Here is a 21,859-nt window from a genome sequence, read left to right on the forward strand (position 1 = left end):
TAGATCAGAAACAATGGGATTGCATCCAGGGAAAGCTCATTGTTCGCATTTCCTTTTTTTCTTTTTGAGGGTGTGTTTGCGTCGGTTAAAGTTCTGGTGGTTTCAAAGGGTCTGAACTTGGTTTAGAAAAATCCCAGAGGAAATCCGTCTGTCACACATAGAGGAAGTGGGTCAGTGAGATGCACGCGCATGTTTTTGGTGATTGCGTTCCATATGCTGGTGATCTAACATGCATTTATCATGAAGGCTGTTGCAGGCTGAGTGTTGAAGCGCTGATAAGCATGACTGTTGCTGTGGGGATTTACAAAGATCTAATTTCACAGAGTCGCATGCGAACATAGGGGCACACACACACACACGTAGTTTTTCTTGTGCTATATTATTAAAAAATGTGACTGCTAAGCTGATAAGCATGATTTTGTCTTCACATTTGCATGAATGTGTTCTGCTCTTAATTTCTCCATTTATCCTTCTGCTTAACTTGTGTTTTTTCTTTTGCATGTTTCTTCTTGTTTTTTCTGCTTCTTTCTTTCCTGGTTTCCTTCTTTCCCATCCTGTTCCCATCTATTGTAAATATAAAAACTAGATCGCTGAATCAGAAAGGAAGGGTCAGAATCATACCTGTAGATTCTGGCATGGGGGTCGAAGAGTGGGAAAACAGATATAAAGGGCATGGAAAACCTCAGCTCAGCGACTTTTTAGATGACGAGGAGGACAACGTCATCCTTCGAATGGGACCAGCTTACCCTGAGCCATCGCACACTCCTATCCGTCAAAACACTCAACGTAGTGGCTATCTGCCTGCCCCCTACCCGGAGGGCTATGACACCATTGATCGACGGCGAAAGAGAACGATAAGGAACCCGGGAGGTTTGCTCGGTACAGAGGCCGACAAAATGAGAGAAGAGGCTTTTCCCTCTGACCTCGCACGGCTTCGTGAGAAGAGAGGGGAGCTGTTCATGAGGCAGGTGGAAGAGATGCAGGAAGAGGAGGAGCGAATGACATCATGCCTCAGGCCGTACAAGAATGGGCTTCTCTACAAGACAAGGATGTGGGCTAAAAATGAGCTGGACCACACTTTAGAGAATTATGTGGCGTACAAAAAAGAGCAAGATTCTAGAAGGAGGTCGCGGTTCCATTTTGATTTAGATGGTTCTGAAGATCTGCACTACGCCATGGAAGCAGAGGACGATATAGACGACATTGCCTTTGGAGCAGAAGACTTTCACCCTGAAATTGCCAGACATTACACAGACAGGTATTCTCTCTCCTATGAAGGTCACTCTGAAAATTCTCAGGGTCTTCGGGAGAAGAAGCCTGGAAAAGCTAGAATTGGAGGATGGACCCCGGAGGCAATGCTCTCGCCCGTCGAGGAACCAAGTGATGAATATGTCGACCCTATGGACGAGCTCCAGTGTCTTGTTGAAACAGTTTCTGAATACCTTGCTGAAAAAGAGGAGGAAATTAGCAAGTACGGTTCCCTTCCTAAATCAAACAAATCCAGGCTCTCATCTCTGGGTAGCAACAGAACAGATTCTTTTGGAGATGAACAAGTGAGTTCAGCAAAGGATCCAAAAGCAGAAACCCCCCAGTCTCAGGATTCCTCTGACCAGGGCGTCTCAGGGGTAAAAAATGCCATGAGCTCATTATTCAGTTCTCTCACTGACCGAGTAGGAGGAGCCCCCAAGCAGCCTGTCCCGAGTCCACAAGCGCCATCAGGACAATCCTCACAATTTGGATTTACCAAACTATTGTCTCTTATTCCCAAATCAAATGGTTCCGCTCCTGTAGCTGTTGTATCTCCGGTAGAAACTTCTCCTGAGAAATCATTCAGATCTCTGTCTTCTCAGCTACCACATGATGCCAAGACACAAGGTCATGATACAGAAACAAAAGCTCCCACGTGGAGTCAGACTCAAAGAAATTCAAAAGAACACGTAGCAGAGTTTGCAACCAAACCTCAAAGTGCTACAGAAAACTCTGTTTTGGGGAAATTGAATCCTTTAAAACTTTTTTCAGCAGGAGTAAATGGAAATTCAGCTGAAATAAACCAGGAACCAGAAACTAAATATTCTCAAGGTGTTCATCAAGGTGTGCATCAAGTGAAGCAGGATATGACAGTAGATGGAGGTAGGAAATTAAGAAGCTCATCACAATCATATTTGGGACACAATCAAGATGAAAATATATATGGGAGACAAAATCCAGTGATTTCCAAACAAGAAAACATGCCGGCTCCTGGGCCAGCGAGGCCGACTAGCCAAACACAATCAGCCAACACTGGGTTCTTCAGCCCTTTGAGAAAGTCTTTAAGTTCATTGATCGCACCTGCTGGCCACTTTCCACCTCAGGGGGCTCCACCTGTGGCAGTGTATCCAGTATTTAGATCTGCAGAGAATCCCTGTCCCCAAAAACCAGTAGAGGACCCATCATCGAGTAGCAAGCCTACACTGCCTTTTCTGTCCTCGGAAAATGTCTCCACGCAGCAACGTCCCAAAGCAGAAGGAGGCGTGCTCTCAGGGTTCTTAAAGTTTGCATCCAGTGAGAATGTTAGTGCCTCCATGAACATACAGAATCCTGTGCAATCGCATCATGATTCAACGTTAAAAACCTCCAACACCTTTACCCAGAATCCTGCTGCTCCTCAGGAAAGCACTGAGAAAGGATGGTTTTCCAGCATCTTTAACCCCACCCCAGCCTCCTCTAATGTGGACCAGAGTTTGGCCGGTAATCCACAATCTCAGGACAGCAAAGTCACATCTCAGGATACATCACATCAGAAACCAACAGCAGCTAGTCATGGAATTCAGCGTCAACCTCCCAATCAGCCTGAATCACAGAGTTTTTTGACAGGTCTTATAAAAGGAAGCTCAGCTGAGGATGTCTCTCACGTTGGCTCTAATCAACCAAAACAAGGAGGACTGTTATCTGGACTACTTAAATTCGGGTCTACCGGGGACCTGTCTGGCAGTTCGCCACAGCAGGCTTCCCATAGCAATAATCCCCCCCAGTTTCCTCATCACCCTCCCCCACAACAATCTTCTTCAGCTCCTCCAAAGGGGGGGCTTCTCTCAGGGCTGTTGAAGTTTTCCTCAACAGAAAATATACCACACAACACACAGCAATCTGAAGCTGAGAAACAGAGGAACACCCACAGCGATTACTCTGGTCAGCAGCAGACCCAGGATGAATTTCAACAAACACAACCTCAGCAAAAGGGGCTGTTGTCTGGCTTGCTGAAATTTGCATCATCTGAGAATGTTTCAGGCAGCCAAACAGGCCAGAACCAATACAACAGCTTTGAACAGAATCAACAGGGAATCAAACAACAGCATATTCCAGGTTCAGAGCGAGGGCCTCAGCTCCGGAAGAGAACGCCAAGTCAGCAAGAGTTCCAACAGGACACTTGTAAACCAGGTTTTACTCGACAACAAACTGTTCCACTCCAACAATCCCAACAAGGTGGTCTTTTATCTGGTCTTTTTAAATTTGCTTCAGCAGACAGCATAAATACAAAACAGCAGCCAACAGCTCAACAGCATGGAATCGCCCCAAGAATATCCAGCCATGAGCAAACAAAGACAATGAATGTCCCCAATTCCAGTCAAACTCAACCCGAAAACACCACAACACAAAAACCCACTCAAGCAAGTGGTCTGCTGTCTGGATTATTCAAATCCTCCTCAGAAAATATGGCTCAGCAACCTGCTCAGACTCAGCCGGAGTCTGGAGAAAGTCAGTCTGGGGTTCTCTCAGGGTTGTTTAATAAGTTGACAAAATCATCTGAAAACACAGACACAACCTGCCAGACATCAAATGCACAATTGTATCATCCAAAAGCCGATAATCATACAGTAACAATGACGAACCCGCCACAAACACAGGCACACAGTGATTTCACACAACCTTCACAAGAGCATGCCGTGAAAGAGAAGAGGATTTCACAAACTGGCCAGCAGAGGCTTTTAACTAGATTATTCAGCAAGAATGTAACCGAGGACTCTTTAACTCATAAACAAGTTGAAATATCAGGTCAGATGACAGAACAAAAACCAGAGGCACATTCAGGATTATTAGAAAATACTACCAGTGATTTTGGAAGAGACTGCCGCCAAAGAGATGTTCCAAGGGCTCTCAATCCAGGGCAGAGCAGACATGCTATGATAAGTGCACCTGTCTCAGTTGATACTGAGAGTTTAGACTTGAGAACATCAGCTACTTATGCAAGATCTCTTCAGAGTAAGGCATCCTACTCATCAGTCAGCACAGGTAATTTATCACAGTTAAATTATTATGGCTCACTTCAGTTAGGTCACCCAATGGCTTTTAGTACAGGACATATTAATTCCCCTTTACAAAGCAATGCAGGTTCTTCAATCAAGAACATGCAGCCATATATTGGTGGAAGCACCCCCTCTTTATATGGAACTACAAGTCAAAGTTTTTACCAAGACCAGTTGTCCCAGTATGGAGTAAGTCCTTCGTATGATGAAAACCAATGGATCCGTGAAAGTGCTCTATGGCAGCAGTTTCAGAACGAGTCACTGAATTATCAGCTTCAGGAACAAGATCCAGGGTATAGCCAGAACTGTGAAGGTGTGCCATTACAGGCCCCTCCTCTTCACTCCAGCTCTCCAAACATCAATCAGCCAATTAACTCCCCTTCCAAGTGGCAAGGGTTTGTTTGTCCCCAAGGGCAAGTTGGACCATATGAGTACGATGAACACAGGAATGGAGATCCATATCCCAAGAGGAAATTGTGGAACAGTTATGTTGACTTGCAAAGTGCAGAATATCCACCTAATGAGGAGGGTGCATTGAACCTAACCACTAAACAACAAAGCACTGGGAAGTCTGGGAGATGCCAGTTTAATGGTGGTAGCACTTACAGCTTGAATGGGGTTTCATATCATGAAGGCTATTATGAGGAGACTGCACCAAGTTTATCTTATTCAGCAAACTGGAAAAATGGAATGGATAACGGAGTCTTACCAAACTTTCATTCTGACGGCAGGATCCATCAGAATCCATTGAATTTGGACAGAACAGTGGATTCAGAGCGTCCCCCAAATGCCAATACAGAAGTAGAAGACTCCCCTTATCTTGAGGACACTGAATGGTATCAGCAGTGGCTCGCACTTTTGGAGCAAGGAATGTGGTGGCCAGCAGATGATGGGGACTGTGGCTACTTTGTTTACACAGACCATGAGTACATTTATGCCTTACTTACAGATACAGCAGGTGAATATGTATATGCATGTGGTCCTGAAGGCGAGTCTACACAGAATCAAGAAAGCTTTCCCAGTGCGTGGCTGCACAATGAAATGGTTTCGGTCTGTGGCTTTAAAATTCCACTTTACAATGAGGATGAGCTTCTTTGGCTACCTGGTCAGGATCACTGTGATTCTCAACTTCTCAATGCCCCCTTAGATTTGTCTGCTGCCTATCAAAAAGGAAATCAGATAATGAATCTAAATCTCGAGCAGTTCTCTCAGATGTTCGAAAATTCCTTTCTGTCAAAAGGGCAACAGGAAGTAGATTTCACATCTTACATTTTAAACAAAGTCAGGATGGATCCGAGACGGCCCAGTAATGTCTATGAAGACCAGTACAGAGATATTATTGATCTTTCTTGTCGCAATAAAGACTATGCTGGTCCTTGTTGGAACAACCAGGAAATCAAGACGTTCCTAGCTCAGAAGGTTGCTGTTTCCTTGAACTCTTCTCCTATGATGGATTCCAATCAGCAGCTACTTAACAACTGTTACCAACCTAGCCAACGCCGGCGTTCATCCACTGGGGTTAGAGTAAAGCATGCAGATGATGTATCAGAGGAAGAATGGAGGAAGAGAGTGTCTCCAGGAGAAGAGCAACCTAACCGTCAAGTCAGGAAGATTTCTTCCCTCATATCCTCTTTTGTAGGCAAGACATCACAGGTGGAACCGAACAAAACCAACATACCCTCGTGTGAACAAGCTACTGACAAACAGTCTAAGAACATTCTTACGTCAGGATTCCAAAGTCTGAAGTCAAAGATAATCAAGGAAGAATCTACCGCTGTTGTGACTCAGCCAGAAACTGTTAAACAAGAAATACAGAGGCCAGGTAGCACACAGGGAAGAATCTTACCCACTGTACCGACTACTGCTCAAGCGACTCCCCCCTCAACACAATCTCATACAACTGCACAGAAACCTAGACTTTCACGTCAGACTACCATGGCACAACAAGCAGCCCCGCCACCATCACCACCCAATGCCACAGTGCCTTTAGGATCAAAAGAATCTTTTATTAAACCGTTACCACCCGGACAACTCGCTACTGATAAGCCAGTGGACATCCCATTAGAGCAGCCATCTGAACAGCCACAGGCCGGCTTCATGAACTTTCTGAAATCAGCAGTAGGCATAGAGGAAACCAAGCCAGATCCCCAGAAATCTTCTCAGACATCTCTCAACCAGCAAAACAAAACTGGCAGCACTGCTTCATTACCAGAGGCTACAGGAGTTTCAAATCTATTTGGATCAATAAGCAGCTTGTTTAGTCCTGAACCATCTACACCACAAAAGCAGCAAATGAAACCCAGTGTTACTGAGAGTTCACTGGCATCAGCAGCTAAACCTAAGGGTATACAGAGACAAAGAACTATGGACCAAAGTGGAACCTCTCGCCCACAGACTCACCCTCCAAACAAAAGTGTTTCCCAAGTATTTCCTCCCAATTCTTCTGCAGGCCCTGCTACAAGCCAGTCGTTTACAATACCTCCTTCAGAAAAGAGAAAAGAAGAAGCAGCAACTAAACCATCCAGTGGGCTATTTGGGTTTTCAATTGGAGAAATGCTGACAGGAGCAACAGCAGCTGGACCAACACCTCAAACACCTGCATCAGCTACAGCTCCACAAGAAGAATCACTTGGTAAAAGTATTTTATCAATGTTTAGTGGACCAAATCCTCCACAGGCTGCATCTAAAACTGGGTCTGTGCCTCAACCACATCCTCCAAGTGCAGCTCCACAACCTCCCCAACAGGAATCACTTGGTCAAAGTTTATTAACAATGTTTGGAGGATCAAGTCCTCTGCAAACGCCTCCTCAAACCAAGCCTACCCCTGAGACACCTCAACAGGGAGCTGCTCCTCCAAAAGAGCCCCCAACGGCAGGATTCCTTTCCATGTTCAGTGGTTCCAACACCCAACAGTCTACAGCCCAGACAGGATCTATTCTAGGAGGAATCTTGTCTGGTTCATCAAGTTCAACTGAAAGCCCAATGAAGGGATTGTTCTCAATATTTAACGAACCCAGTCCTTCACAGAATCACCCAGCAACAATGGCATCTCAGCAAAGAGCACCTCAATCACAAAGTCAACATGGTGAACCTCAGACACAATCCAAACCACAAGTGCAACCTCAAGCACAAGGGCAGTCAGCCACTTCTGTTCTCGGTGGAATGTTGAGTGGATTGTCTAGCTCTAGTGAGAGTCCAAGAAAATCTTTGTTCTCCATGTTTGGCAGCCCAAGTACTCCTCAAACACCAGGAGCTGGTGGAAGTGCAAACATGTCTTCTACACCAGGAACTGCAGCAACTAAAGTACAAAATTCAAAGTCATCATCTGCTATTGTCACTGGTACTAATGAGCCAAACACTGTTAATCTACAACGTTCTACCCAAATGTCATCTGCTTCCAGTAGCCATGTGCCAGTGTCAAAAACTATCAGTCAAATATCAACTGAAAAGAGCAATGCTAGTGCTAAACTATCCACAGATAGCACTGCAGATTCCACAGTGGATACTACAATCAAAGACACTGATATTGCATCTGTGCAACCAACTTCAGAAAGTGTCACTGTGCAAAAGGAAACAAGCACAGAAAGCGCAACCCAGGATCCTGCTCCCCCTAAAGAACCGCCAGCCTCTGGTCTGTTGTCTATGTCGGGTGGATCTGGCCCACAAGCACCATCCTTACAAACTGGATTACTTTCTGATGGTCCAGGAAAAAGTATACTTTCATTATTTTCTGGGCCCAGCACTGAGCCTGGTCCTCGGGAGACAGGTCCTACAACTACTGCACCAGGATCTGTACTCAAGGACCCACCAGCCATAGGTTTGTTATCTTCAGTTGGAGGTTCAGCCCCTCAGCCCTCTCCACAGACTGGAAGTTCTTTACTTGGAGCAATGTTTGGAGGCTCTGCACCCCAAACGCCTGCTTCTCAAACTGGAGGATCGTTACTCGGTGCTTTATTTGGAGGATCTGCACCTCAGATCGACCCCAGCAAGACTGGAGGCTCTGCTCCTCAGGCAGGAACGTCCTTACTTGGTGGCTTATTTGGCGGATCTGCACCTCAGATTGACCCCAGTAAGACTGGAGGCTCTGCTCCTCAGGCAGGAACGTCCTTACTTGGTGGATTATTTGGCGGATCTGCACCTCAGATTGACCCCAGTAAGACTGGAGGCTCTGCACCTCAGGCAGGAGCATCCTTACTTGGTGGCTTATTTGGCGGATCTGCTCCCCAAGCTGTTGGATCTCAGACAGCAGGGTCTGTGTTGGGAGGGATTTTTGGAGTATCTGCAGCTTCAACTGCAACATCTCAGAATAGTGGGTCCTTCGGTGGACTCTTTGGAAGGGCCACCACCCAAAATTCAACAACCCCAAATAGCAGCTCATTATTGGGAGGTATTTTGGGGGGTTCATCTTCTCAAACCACCACTGTGCCTGCTGGTACATCTCCTCTCGGTGGTGTTTTACCCGGAGCTTCTGTTCCGAATGAGATACCTGGTAAAAGTTTGCTTTCAGCCTTTGGAGGATCTGCTCCACCTGCAACACCGACTGCAACAGCTACACCAACATCTAGTGATGACAAGAAAATATTAACCACAGCTCTTGCTGATACTACTTCAAGTGTAACTGCTCTACCAACGACCACTGATGACACTGCTTCAGCTACTACTGAAACATCTGCAATTGATACTACTACCAAAAGCAGAGAACAGGTAGAAACACTACAGCAATCTGATGGTACAGCCCCGTGTCTTAAGGCAAGCTTTTCCAAAACCGATCTCACAGAAGAAGGTAATTGCCAAGATGCTATTAAGCTAACTGCTCTCACTGAAACTACTCAACATAAAGAATCTGAAATTTGTGCACCAGCACAACAAGTTGAGAGACCAGAGGATGTGAGTGGTCCATCAGCTCAAGATTCAATTCCACCTAAAATAGAAGAGGAAACACCAGCCACTCAATCAGCAAGTTCTGTGGTTCAGGGACAACAGACGCTTCCAGAGCCAGAGAAATCTGTTGTTGACTCATCAGCGGATAAAGTTACAGATTTTATGTCCTCTCTGTTCAAACCAGCAACTGCAGCTCCTGAAGGTAATCAGCAACAGAACAAGAGCTCCTTCTTTGGACTAGGAGGAACAACACCTCAAGCTGGTACTGGTCAGACTGGACCATCAATTTTAGGGGGTATTTTCGGAGGTTCAAACACCCAGACAGCAGCTCCACAGACAGGGGGATCATTACTGGGAGGTTTATTCAAAGGGTCTGCTCCTCAGTCTGGTCCACAAACAACCCCCCTTACTACAGGAGGCTCGGTATTAGGTGGGATGTTTGGAGTAGGATCCTCTGCCAAGTCTGCAGGCCCTCAGACTGGTGGATCTTTATTAGGTGGCATGTTTGGCGGATCTGCAGCAACAGCACAGCCAGGTGGTTCTTTACTTGGAGGAATGTTTGGAGGAGTCACTGCTCAAACTGCAGGATCACAGACTGGAGCCTCAATTCTTGGGGGCATAGGGGGATCTTTATTTGGTGGTATGGCACAACCACCCAAGCCATCTGAACCGATGCCATCTGAGCCCAAGTCAACATCTAGCACTACTCCACAACCACAGATTAAGAATGAAAGTGTCATACAAAAAGTTCCATCTGCTACTGACACTGGTACAAATAAAGCGGTCGACTCAACTTTACCAGACAATGATCAAGTTAAATCTGGCAGCCTAACAAATAGTAGTGGTGTGGCATCTGAGGCAGCTTGTCCAGAAACCGCTGCTGTTTCAAGTGCTTTAATAAGCAGTACATGTGACCTCACCAGTCAGATGGATAACACCACAAAAGAAATGGCACCTGTTGATGGAGAGGTGATACATGAGAAGCCCATGGTCATTAAGGGAGACCCTGAGAGTAACGAAAGTGAAAAATCAGCCCCACCTAACACCCAACAAGGAGATACAGCGCCTCAACCTACTCAGTTGCCCAATAAAACAGAGCCACCCCAGGCCAAGTCTCTATTTGGGTTTATATCAGCTCAAAGTGAGGCGGGAAAATCACTTGGATCCTTATTTTCACCTGCAATGTCAACAGGCGCTCCATTAGGGGCTCAAACAGAAGCAGGGAGTGGTCTATTTTCAGGATTTAAAAACCTTTCTGGCAGTTTGTTCCAAGAGGAAAAGCCTGCTGCTGGTAAACAAGAGCCACCCAGCACTTCATTATTTGGGACCAAAATAAGTTTTCCCTGGCAGGCAGAGCCACCCAAGCCACAAGCTGTTCCAGTTGTAACATCTCAGCCCAAAACTATCAACACAGCAACAAGTGGTCAAACGCCCACTGTACAAAAGGTTGCAACCTCTGATGCCCAGAAACCTAAATTGGTAGGTTCCAACGATGAAGTAGAAACCCCCCAGATCTGCATCTCCACTCCTGAAGTAGATCCTTCAGCATCCCTGACCCCAGAGGAGAAGGACAGGCTTGTAGAAACAACCCCCTCTGCAGGTCCTACCTCTGGAATGCAGCTGGACAACCAGTTCAAGAAGGATCTGTTGAATGCAAAAAGGCTAGTAAAAGCATGATAAATGGTTTTATCCCTCACCATTTATAATGCATTGACATTTTGGAAAAAATGTATTCCCTGTCCAGCTCTGCAATCCATCCTCACCAGTTTCATTTCAGTTTTAGCTTGATCTTACATATTTGTCTCTCTGTGTGTGTGTATGTGTCTATTCTTTGATATGTGTAATTTCATGTCTAGCATCTCCCATAACTTCATTTGTGATTATGAAACAGAATTCCAAAACAAAATTTGCATATTTGTACATGGACAATTTAAAAAATAGATGTAAAGTAATTAACTACTGCATTTAAGACATGATTAGATGTACTACTACTCTGATAAAGACTGATTGGTTATCTTTTATACTTAAATTATGTTAATTTTGATAGTAAGCCTCAAAGATCCATAGTGCAAAATATCCAAATTCACTTATGGTCTTTAAGTTTTAATTTTAATTTATGAAGAGGCATGTTTATATGTTAAATATAAGACTGACTGTCAAGATATTACAAGTACTGTAAATTTTGTTTGAACATGGAATTCTCATTTGTGTTGTCTATCATTTTAAATTGGGAATAATTATTTTGTCTGTTAAAGTACATTCCTCACCATTGAACAACATATGACCCTTAAAATGAAATTGGGTTAGAGTTAGGGTTAACTTTGCATTTTTTACTGTCTGCATAGATATACTTTACCCATTGTAGGACACTCAAATATGCAGATATAGTCGTGTGCAGAAATACAACCTTTTTAGTAATGACAAGATATTTTTTACCTCACATCACAAAATTGAATATAATCTAATGTTTTAATGAACATTTTCATTATTTTCCATCATGCAACAGCCTCTTTGTGCGTATACGATACCAATGAATCCTATATTGATAAAAGTAGACATCTGCTTTGTTTGTTTGTAAATCTTTTTATGAGATAAGTTGGGTTTGTTACGTCCCAAAAGTCTTTAATTGTATATTGACCTTTTCAGCAGTATAAAAAGTTCAAACTTTCTGTTTTTAACATTCATTTTATGTAACAATCCCTTCTTATCTAGCTTTGGCTAAAGGGAAAAATATATAAATATATACATATTTAGTAATAGAATTTTCTTAATATTGAATATTTTCCTCACTCCTCTCTCACCCATGTAGTCCAGTGGAAAGTAGTCGTTTTGGGTCATCAGGAAACCTGAGCCAGACCAGCTCCCAGCTTAGTGGTCACGAGAGCACCGGAGGGTCAGAACTGGAGGAGTCCTTCCATTCCTTCCACAGCACCGGCTTTCACCCCTCCTCCAATGGACAGCCACGCACTAACGGACACGCTCCCACCAATGGACACTCTCCGGCTGGCGAGCAGGAGATTCATCGGCTGACTCCGGAATCAGGACGAAGCCTGACAAATGGCACCCCAGTGGAGAGAGTATCGTCTAAACTCCAAAGGTACTTTCCTCTTTCAGAACTCAACTTGGCTTTGTATTTACTATAATGAAGATGCTGCCACTTGACTGTTATATTCACGCTGTCTAGGTTCCAAGATGATGGACCACCGTTACCGTTTTCCCCATCTAGAGTTCATTGGTTGAAGGCCATCAATAAAGTCAGGGTTCAGCTCCGGGAGGTAGGAACTGTTTCCTGTGTTTGACCCCAATGTCTGACATAACATATGTTCTGACCCTCTTCTTCTTCCTTACCCCCACCACACATACACATGTCTGACAAACACTCCCAATTCTTTTAATTTGGTTTAGTTGAATCTCTCTGGTTGTTTAAGAATATGCACTGAAATGTATTAGAATCATATAATATCTGCAATGTCTCTGTCATTTGAATTTTTTATTTTTGATGACCTCTGAGTTGTAATAGTGAAACTACTATGGATTCAATGCTTCATCCATTCATCCTCACCCCAGAAATCATTTTGTACTTGAGAGTGAGAGAATTTGATTTTCTTTCACCGGATGTTTCCCACCAACATGGTATTTTAATTCTAGTTAACTGGTCATAACTGGTTACAATGGTCCAGCAAACATTTGCTGATTAAATGGTGATGTGAGATGATGTGAAATTTTTTATATATCACCTTTGCCGTACATTTTATATTCTCAATCTCTGCTTCCTCAGTCTCAGTCTTCATTAATTAATCTTATCTTCACATTATTCTCTTTTCTAGTGAGAGAAAACAATTTAAGGGATGAGGAGACCTGGCAATTTCAGAGATGTTTATCCTTTGTTTATTTCACATTTTTCTACTCTGTATAATTTTCTGATTAAGTTATTATTTATTTTATTTATTAGGTGACAAAGAGCCACTTATCTTTCTGAATAAGACGGAATTAGATAATTGTTAACGTCAGTGTATCCAATGTTCTCAAATTCACATGGCAAAGCCTTTTTTTTTAGCATCAGATGCCCTGAAGTGTCATACCAGACCAATTTCTAACCATTTCTGGAGAATGTGCGTCTATCCTGTGTATCCTGCGTCCATCTAAACTCTCTGGAGAGTGTTCATAATGAAAACATCAGAGTCTCTCAGCTAACTGGTCCATCCCCTGCATTAATCTTGTTATGGTGTGGCAGTAAATGAGTAGCCTCTCGTAGCCTGGTCGCTTGGCTCCATTACAATGATTGCTTTCCATGGACTGGTCGAGACGAACATGTACTGTAAGTGACGCCTGCCTGAAGACACGCCTGCCTAAATGGAGAGCGAGATGAAAGCTGTCTAACTGCCATTTATTACAGGACTTAGGGAAACACTTAGGACACAAAGCAAAATGCTGAGAAGACTGTAATGAATTAGAATTGGTTGTTAAGCTGTCGAGCGGTGTCACAGAAACCAGAATAATAATAAGAACGCCCGACGTGACACTAAAACATCTTTACAGGCTTGTTTCAAATAGAAAAATCTGAAAGAAAGGAGACGTGTGACATGTTTACAATTTCCTCGAGAATTTTTGGCAGTGGCGCACATCGGCAAATCACATCACTGAGCTTCAAACTTTGAATAGAAATCACTGAGTGTTGCTGGTGTATTTTATCACCATTGCAAACGGACTTTTGTGAATTGAAGGAGAAATATTGGTAATCGCGGCAGCAGGCAGATGTGGAAACGGTAAAGAGAAGAGTGAGTGAGATTGAGTGCTGGCAGTCTTACAGCCTCAGATTACCCTCGTGCTGGAATACATCGCCAGAGGACGGAGGGAGAGCGAGTGGAGGATGCAAGAGGGTGGGAGGGGATGTACAGCTACTTAACTGAGGGGGAACCGCTGCGAGGTTGTTGTTTGCCACTGTCGCTCTTGACATTCTGCTGGTAGAAATTAAGGATTCGGCTGTTTCCTGTGTCCTGCAAGTTCTGCAGGATTGATTGAGGCAGAGAAAAACGTTCAATGATACAACTGGGATACATTTTTGAAAAAAAGTGAAGTCCCCCTTATGGATCGTTAGTGTGGATTTTACAGATTTTTGAAAGACGATATCTACAGGTTGTTCTTTATTTTAATTATCAGGATTATAACCATACAAGGTAAGGTGAGGTTTTAATTTTAATACATATCTATATGCATTTAGTTCAAGTTTGTGTGGACTGATTCAATAATGCATGTTAATACAGAAGTGTATATGAGTGGAACGTTATTTAGTATTTAACGTGTTGTACAGAGGATTTAATAATTCATCACAAATGACAGAAAATTTAGACAATGATATTTTTAATAGAAATCATAATGCTCCAAGTTAATTTCATAATATATTAATTTTTAATTCAGAGTAGTGATACAAAACATTATATTCTCAAAGGATTTTCTTCCTTCCAAACTCTTATCAGGCTGGTACAAACCTTCAGGGCTAAAATGCATATTGAATACTTTCAGTGCAGTGGGAGTGTAATGTAGTTAGCAACTATTCACTCTTTAGAATAACTTGCCAAATGGAAAAGGGAAATTCTCGTCCCAAAACTATAATGAAGGCACATTGCATGTCATGTTACTATGATAGCTTATGAAAGACCTTATCTCCTACCTGAGATAAACATCCCTCTTGGGCCGGACACTTTAAAAGATAGAAACTGTGCTGCAAGGATTAGTGTGTTTGTCTAAGGCTTTACTTGAATTCAAGTTAAAAAAACATTTGTCTAACACCTCACGTGGTTATTCTCTATTGACGAATATGACAACACTGATCTCCGTCTAGTATTTACTCTGATGGAATGCAGTGAGCATAAGAGACAGATTTATGTTGCGTTCTGGCCGCACAGTAAATCCTGTCAAAGTCAACTTTATTGTCAATTCTGCCGTGTGTACAGGACGTAGATTGAAATGCAGTTTTCTCTCTGATCCCCGGTGTAAACATATAAGTAGACAGAACATATAAGTGCACAGGCTGTAGGCCAGGGGTCAGAGCTATCAAGCTGTGCAGCTGGCAGGGGTCTGAACGAGTGACAGAGCCTCAGACGAGAGAATTGACCTGTCATCTAATTACCGTGCTGTCTTTCCAAAGCGTCCTAATTACAGAGATCTGAGCAGCTGCATGGTGCTCGTTCTTCAAGTTGCCACTCAGTGGAGGTCAGTAAAGACAATGCTGTCCATCACGTGTCTTAACTTTACAGACAAGCTCTGTCTCTCGCTCTCACACGCTAACCTCAAATATACATGTAGGATGTCATGTGTGTTAAAGTGTATTAACCGAACTTTGCATGGTCATAGTTTGTTGACAGCTGACAACTACCTTGTAATCACAGTGTCAGAAGTTTTAATTCTTTACTCCTTTTTGCTCTTTCTAGGATTCTGGTCATGAAATGAAAGCATATTTATTTGATTTTGTTAACTTTTAGTTAATTAAATTCTGAAATATCAAGAGTTTCCTCTGCTTTGTTGTCAAAATAATGCAGTTTCCTTAAGTCAGTCATCGTGTCAGCACTCAGTCGTTTTTCAGTTTGAGATCCTAACTTGTTCTCACACCACTGCGGAGACACTGAGGCAGTGGTTTGTCCATGTGTGGGAACAACTAATCACGAGTGCCACTCCTCAGGGATGTTCCCCAGAGGACAGCTCAGTGGTCATGATGAACCCTACACTTCAGAGCTACCTCCAGCCTCGCCACAGAGGCGAGATCTGCAGAGGAAGGGATCACAGAGCCCCAAAATTGGGCAAAGCCTTCACAGAACGACCCAGAAGTGCCTGCAGGGGGCAGAGGATAGGTCCCAGCATGTCCAGTCATTGGTGGACACTACCTGCTGCCAAGCTGACAACACCATTTCTGATTGCCAGGATGGCATTGGGATTTTGGACAATGCTATATCCAGGCTCACTGACAGGACCAAGAGTAAAGAGGAGAATGTGGAGGAAGAGGAGGAGAAATCAGAACAAGGCTCTGGTAACATAGTGGAACATATCATGAAAGAGCTAAAAGGCATCAACAAGATCCAGGAGGAGATTTCTGACCTGAGGCTGTATCTCACATCTGTGCGAGGCTCAGTGGATGAAGTATCTTGTTGTGTGGATGCAGTGCTCAGTGAAATAGGTGAGATGTACTCTGGGGCTTCGGCTGAAGCTCATCCGAGTCATGTTTCCGAAACACCCCGTATCAGGCGCGGAAGCCTGGGTAGACAGAATGCTATCACATCTCTTTACTGTAGAGACACTAGTCCAGTGCTGGACCGCAAAGATTTAACATGTATACCTTCTCACAGAACATTTAAACGATGGCACGTTGATGGAAACACTCTCAGTCAGCCAGACCAGCAAATGGACCAACTGAGCCAAGAGCAGCGTTTGAAATTAAACATGCTAAGGACTACAAACCTTGACCTCTGCTACCTGGAGCTTCATGGTGGCCATGAATACCGAAGCACCAGCTCTTTGTCATCTTGTCACAGTTCCAACTGTCCAGAAGCAGCTTTTCTTTCTGGTAAAACCGAGTATGATAGATGGACTTCTGCTGATATCCAGCACAGTAGAAGTGCAGAAGGAGGCTGGAGTGAGGAGGACATCTGCTCCTCTGCCAACAGCGGAGAAGAGGTGGATAATTGTCTTCATGTTTGGGACAGGTGTGCCACAGATGAAACACGGAGCACCACACCAGGTCATTCTTCACACAACAGTTCTGAGCATCTCTCGTGGCTGTTCGGACTCCATTGCAACTCTCCTCCCAGCTCTTCGAGTACGGTGGACTGGAGACCACCAAGGTTACAAACTGAGGAAGAAAAACTGAACTGCAACTATGCTACAAACTTTCCCTACTCGTATAGTTCAGGTTACCATACCGTGGACGCCTGTGCAAATGATCTGGACAGTGGACCCTCCAGGAGCCTGAGCTGCTCCACTGTTCTGTTGACAGACTGTGATGATGGTTATCCGGAGTCACATTCACCGTGTGATGATTGTCCGTCTTCTGCCCAAACTCTTGATCTAGGGTCCGCTGATAGTTTGGATAGGGAGTGGACAGATCCCAGCATCTCCAGGGGTGATGGAGGAGAATCATTGTCCCAGGCGTCTTCTGTTATAGATTCTGATGGTATAGACAAGACCCCCAATGTAGGTTTTGATGTAACAACTTTCAGCAAGGCTGTGCTGACCTTTAGGTCAGCTTTGAAAGGGGCTTTAAAAAAGTTGGAAGGATCCAACTCTGAAGAAGGGACAGACGGTAGTGGATTAGAGGCATCCCTGTCCCCTATCCAGCAAGTCAGTGAAACCAAGAAGAAGCAAAACGATACAGACAATACAGAAGGAGACATTAGTCTATCAGAGAATCAGGAACAATTTGTCACTCCAAAGGACGAAAGTGAGGCTTCAGTCTATGTAGATTGTGGGGAGACACCTGAGAACCTGTCATTAAATCCTCAAGCATCCCCACAACAAGTGAGCCACTCTCCCTGCACGACTACTCCGTCCCACTCAGTAGAAATGTCACAGGGAGAAGGAGAATGTCCAACAGATGGGGAACAGTCCAACCTCGATCTGACACCAGATCCTTCTCCACCGAGGCAAGAGGAGAATCCACTGGATCCAGTGCCCATAACAGATGAGGTGCGGTTAAGTCCAATCAAGGAAAACCATGTTCCTGACGAGGTCAATGAAGGAAAACCTACTGATGCCGGTCACAGAGAGCGTATCGCAAACTTCCAGCGCATTCTGAGAGAAAAGAGGCAAACCCGTCATAGACTGTCCAAATCTGCTCAGGGGTCCCAAGGCTCCCATGGCTCCCATGGCTCCCATTGCTCCCATGGCTCTCAAGGGTCTCAGGGGTCTCAAGGGTCTCAGGGATCCCAATCGCAAGACGAGTTCATCCCAGGTATTTTTTTTTTTCTAAGGATATTTTCTCCAGCTTTAAATCACTTGCAAGTCCAGTAATAAAAATAGTAAAAATACAGAATGGTGACTAATTAATGGAAGAAGCACCTGACTAAGATACTGTCTCTTGGTTTTCCTTTAATTTACCACCTCTCTGTACATTAATTTAACATTAACTTTAAATAATGTAATCATCAAAATGATTAAACAGAATTAAGTTGATTAGTTGATTTAGTTTCTCTGTCTTGCAAATGTTCTAACCTGCAGCTTCTCCACACAAACTCCTAATACGTCTGTGATTTGTTTGTTTTTACTTGGCAGAGTGTTGGAGAGAAGATAATCAGGTCACTCATCCAACATTGGCTCCACATTTAAGCCACTGTTCTTTATTTCTGTTGATTTCAATCGCTGTCTGATAATTGTGGTTATTGTTTACCCCATTATTTGTTTTGCTCGTCTCTGTGTAATTGAAAATTATTGCAAAATATTCAGTGACGCTTGAGCACACGGTCAAATCCTAATGATACTACATGAAAATACTACATGATTCCCCAGCTCTGTGTCTTAAATTCAGCTGCTTACCTGTGAACCACAACTTTATCTGTCGTTTTGTATCTGCATACAAATAAACTTCATCAATGTTTATTTGTGCCCGTGTTTTAAAAGCATTACCACTTGTTGTTTTTTTTACATTGCATGTTCTGTGACATCAGAGAGGTGAAACTAAACCAAATTGAACTTTTCCATTATCTGTTGTTTTCTTCTCATAACAATACTGTGAGTCTATGTAAGCTCCCAGCCTAGATTCATATATTCAATATCTTCTAGGTTCGAGATGAAGAATCCAATCCGAGACAGGCCTGGGTCAAACCGGGGTAAGTTATTTATAGTTACCTTTTTCATTTTATATTCTTGCTGTGACCATTTTGTGCACTGAGGCCGTTATTTATCTATTCACGCAATTTTTCTTCCGGCACAGTGGTGGTCCTGGTCTGTATGGAATCGACAGTATGCCAGACCTTCGTAAAAAGAAGCCGATCCCCTTGGTCAGCGACGTGGTCAGTACACATCTTTCTTTTGCACTCATACGTCATATATCACCCCTGTTTGTTCTGTACTTTCTTTGTGAGTTCACGTCTTTCTGTTCGAGAGACGCACCTGCAGAACTCAACAGTTACTGTTTGACCTCTGAGCTACACATGGGATGAGATTGTTATCGAGACAGATATGAAACCAGACTGTTAATTTCTCTCTCCCTCCTCTCTTAAACCCCGAAACTATTCCCCACAACTCTCTTGAATGCATTCACTCTCCTTGGTCAGGCTATGGTAAGTTAATAGAACCCAGCTGCCCCTCCCTTTTTTTACTAAACCACAAAATATCAAGTAGGACTAATAAAACAGCAGCTGCCTCAAACCTGACTGTCTTGCAGCATGTGTTGATCTCAGACCTCTCGTTTAACACAAATTAAAACGTTTGCATGCATCCTCTTGGTCATGGGAAGCCTTTTCTGCCTACTTGATATTATCAGTAAAACACCCAATCACCTAATCCCCCCCCCACTGTTTTGGTTTGTTTCTTTTCTTACTTGCTGTGCCATGGAAATCACTGATGGGTTGAAAAACATTACTAACCACCCAATTTTTTGCCAGATGCTGCTTTTGCTTCAGAATATTAACATTTGTATAAATGATTACTTCTTACTACTATTGTTACTTTACTTCACTAGTTGGGAAAACTAATATTACTCATTTATTTTCTGATCATCTGGTAAGAATTCACCAAAAGGGAAAATGTGCATAATTATTGATATATACATATACACATGTATGTATATATTTATAGAAGTATATAATACATGTTTCTGTTTGTGTTGTAACCCTACTCACCACCCTTACAACCTCCCCACTCACCTTTTAACCATACTGACCCCCTCCGTTTTAGTGATATTATTTTGAGGGTGTGCTTGGTTGTGGGTTGTGTGTGTGTGTGTGTGTGTGTGTGTGTGTGTGTGTGTGTGTGTGTGTGTGTGTGTGTGTGTGTGTGTGTGTGTGTGTGTGTGTGTGTGTGTGTGTGTGTGTGTGTGTGTGTGTGTGTGTGTGTGTGTGAATGTTCAACGCTAATATTAAGTAAACTTTCCTCTGTCGCCTGTGGCTCAGTCGCTCGTCCAAGCCAGGAAGGCGGGGATCGCATCTTCTATGGCTGCACGGTCCTCGTTCAAGGACGAGGAGCTGGTGAGTTTAACAACCGAAATATTGATAATATCGCCACAAGATCATTTTTTGTCGTGTGTCCCGTGCATTAAAATACACGTTCTCCAATCTATAGAAAACCCATGTGTACAAGAAGACGCTGCAGGCTCTCATCTACCCCATATCTTGCACGACCCCGCATAACTTTGAAGTGTGGACTGCCACCACCCCAACATACTGCTACGAGTGTGAGGGGCTGTTGTGGGGGATCGCCCGCCAAGGCATGCGTTGCTCCGAGTGCGGTGTCAAGTGCCATGAGAAGTGCCAAGAGCTGCTGAACGCCGACTGTCTACAGCGTGAGTAAAGCCCAAAACACGGGGAAATGCTCATACGTGAAGTTCACAGAAGTCCAACAAAGGATTTTTTTACTTTGACATGCAGGTGCCGCGGAGAAGAGCTCTAAGCACGGAGCTGAGGACAAGACTCAGAATATCATCATGGCCATGAAGGACAGGATGAAGATCCGGGAGAGGAACAAGCCGGAAATCTTCGAACTCATCAGGGAAGTGTTTGTCATCAGCAAAGCCATCCACGCACAGCAGATGAAGACCATCAAACAGAGCGTTCTGGACGGGACCTCCAAGTGGTCGGCCAAGATCACCATCACAGGTACAGGCCACAGATTCAAAGTTACAAAAAAGTGGATCAGCTCAACACAGACGTCGGCACCTAAGCATTAAACTTGGAATTCTTATGCTCGTGTTTGCTGTGTGTGTCTTTGTGTAGTTGTTTGTGCACAAGGACTTCAGGCGAAGGACAAGACGGGATCCAGCGATCCGTACGTCACAGTTCAGGTGGGAAAGACCAAGAAAAGAACCAAGACCATTTATGGAAACCTCAATCCTGTCTGGGAGGAGAAGTACCACTTGTAAGTCACTGAATTTTATTGTTAATAAAACCTGTGTATAAAAGTTATTTGTATTAATGTTTGTTTGTTTAATGTTTCTATTTAATTTTCCTCCTTTTCACTAGTGAGTGCCACAACTCGTCAGACCGAATCAAAGTGCGCGTGTGGGACGAGGATGACGACATCAAGTCCAGGGTGAAGCAGCGTCTCAAGAGGGAATCTGATGATTTCCTCGGCCAGAGTATCATTGAAGTTCGAACGCTGAGCGGAGAAATGGACGTCTGGTACAACCTGGGTCAGTACTCTCTCCTGCCCTGTTTAAAGATGACCAAACTTTGTCCTAATCGAGGATTTGATCTACTTCTTATGAGATGAACATTCTCAACGTGTATATTCTGTGTGCAGGTCACTTTTAAGTCCAGTCAGTGGTTTGTTTGAACCTCATTACCCACGTTTCCTTTGCCTGCAGCAACGTATCATTTTTCATTCTTGTACCTTGAAGAAGAGGAGCAGCCTCGAGGCCCATGTTGGCCTGCATGACAATACTGGCTTTCCCATGTAATCCCATTCCATGAAATTCTAAATCAGCCTCTTTACAATTGATGAAAGTCCCCGAAATATTTATACTTCCCCGGTACTGCACCCTCGTGGATACA

The 21,859-nt window shown here is 43.7% G+C and overlaps 1 protein-coding gene across 6 annotated transcripts in view; it reads left to right on the forward strand.

The window, feature by feature from the left end:
• LOC117771827 (protein unc-13 homolog B-like) overlaps positions 1-21,859 on the forward strand; it is a 53,845-nt gene that overhangs the window by 18,170 nt on the left and 13,816 nt on the right. Inside the window, exons 9-18 of one of the 6 annotated variants that reach the window (XM_034602615.1) lie at positions 11,974-12,261; positions 12,349-12,439; positions 18,933-18,979; positions 19,084-19,162; positions 19,427-19,432; positions 20,264-20,338; positions 20,433-20,652; positions 20,738-20,965; positions 21,083-21,224; positions 21,329-21,498. In XM_034602615.1, coding sequence (XP_034458506.1) covers positions 11,974-12,261; positions 12,349-12,439; positions 18,933-18,979; positions 19,084-19,162; positions 19,427-19,432; positions 20,264-20,338; positions 20,433-20,652; positions 20,738-20,965; positions 21,083-21,224; positions 21,329-21,498 — 1,346 coding nt within the window. Of the gene's footprint in view, positions 1-11,973; positions 12,262-12,348; positions 12,440-15,686; positions 18,106-18,425; positions 18,449-18,932; positions 18,980-19,083; positions 19,163-19,426; positions 19,433-20,263; positions 20,339-20,432; positions 20,653-20,737; positions 20,966-21,082; positions 21,225-21,328; positions 21,499-21,859 lie in introns of those variants that run through there. The other 5 variants (XM_034602611.1, XM_034602613.1, XM_034602616.1 and 2 more) reach the window with 5 other exon arrangements.

Source organism: Hippoglossus hippoglossus, chromosome 12 (genome assembly GCF_009819705.1).
Source record: "Hippoglossus hippoglossus isolate fHipHip1 chromosome 12, fHipHip1.pri, whole genome shotgun sequence".
NCBI classification, from domain to species: domain Eukaryota; kingdom Metazoa; phylum Chordata; class Actinopteri; order Pleuronectiformes; family Pleuronectidae; genus Hippoglossus; species Hippoglossus hippoglossus.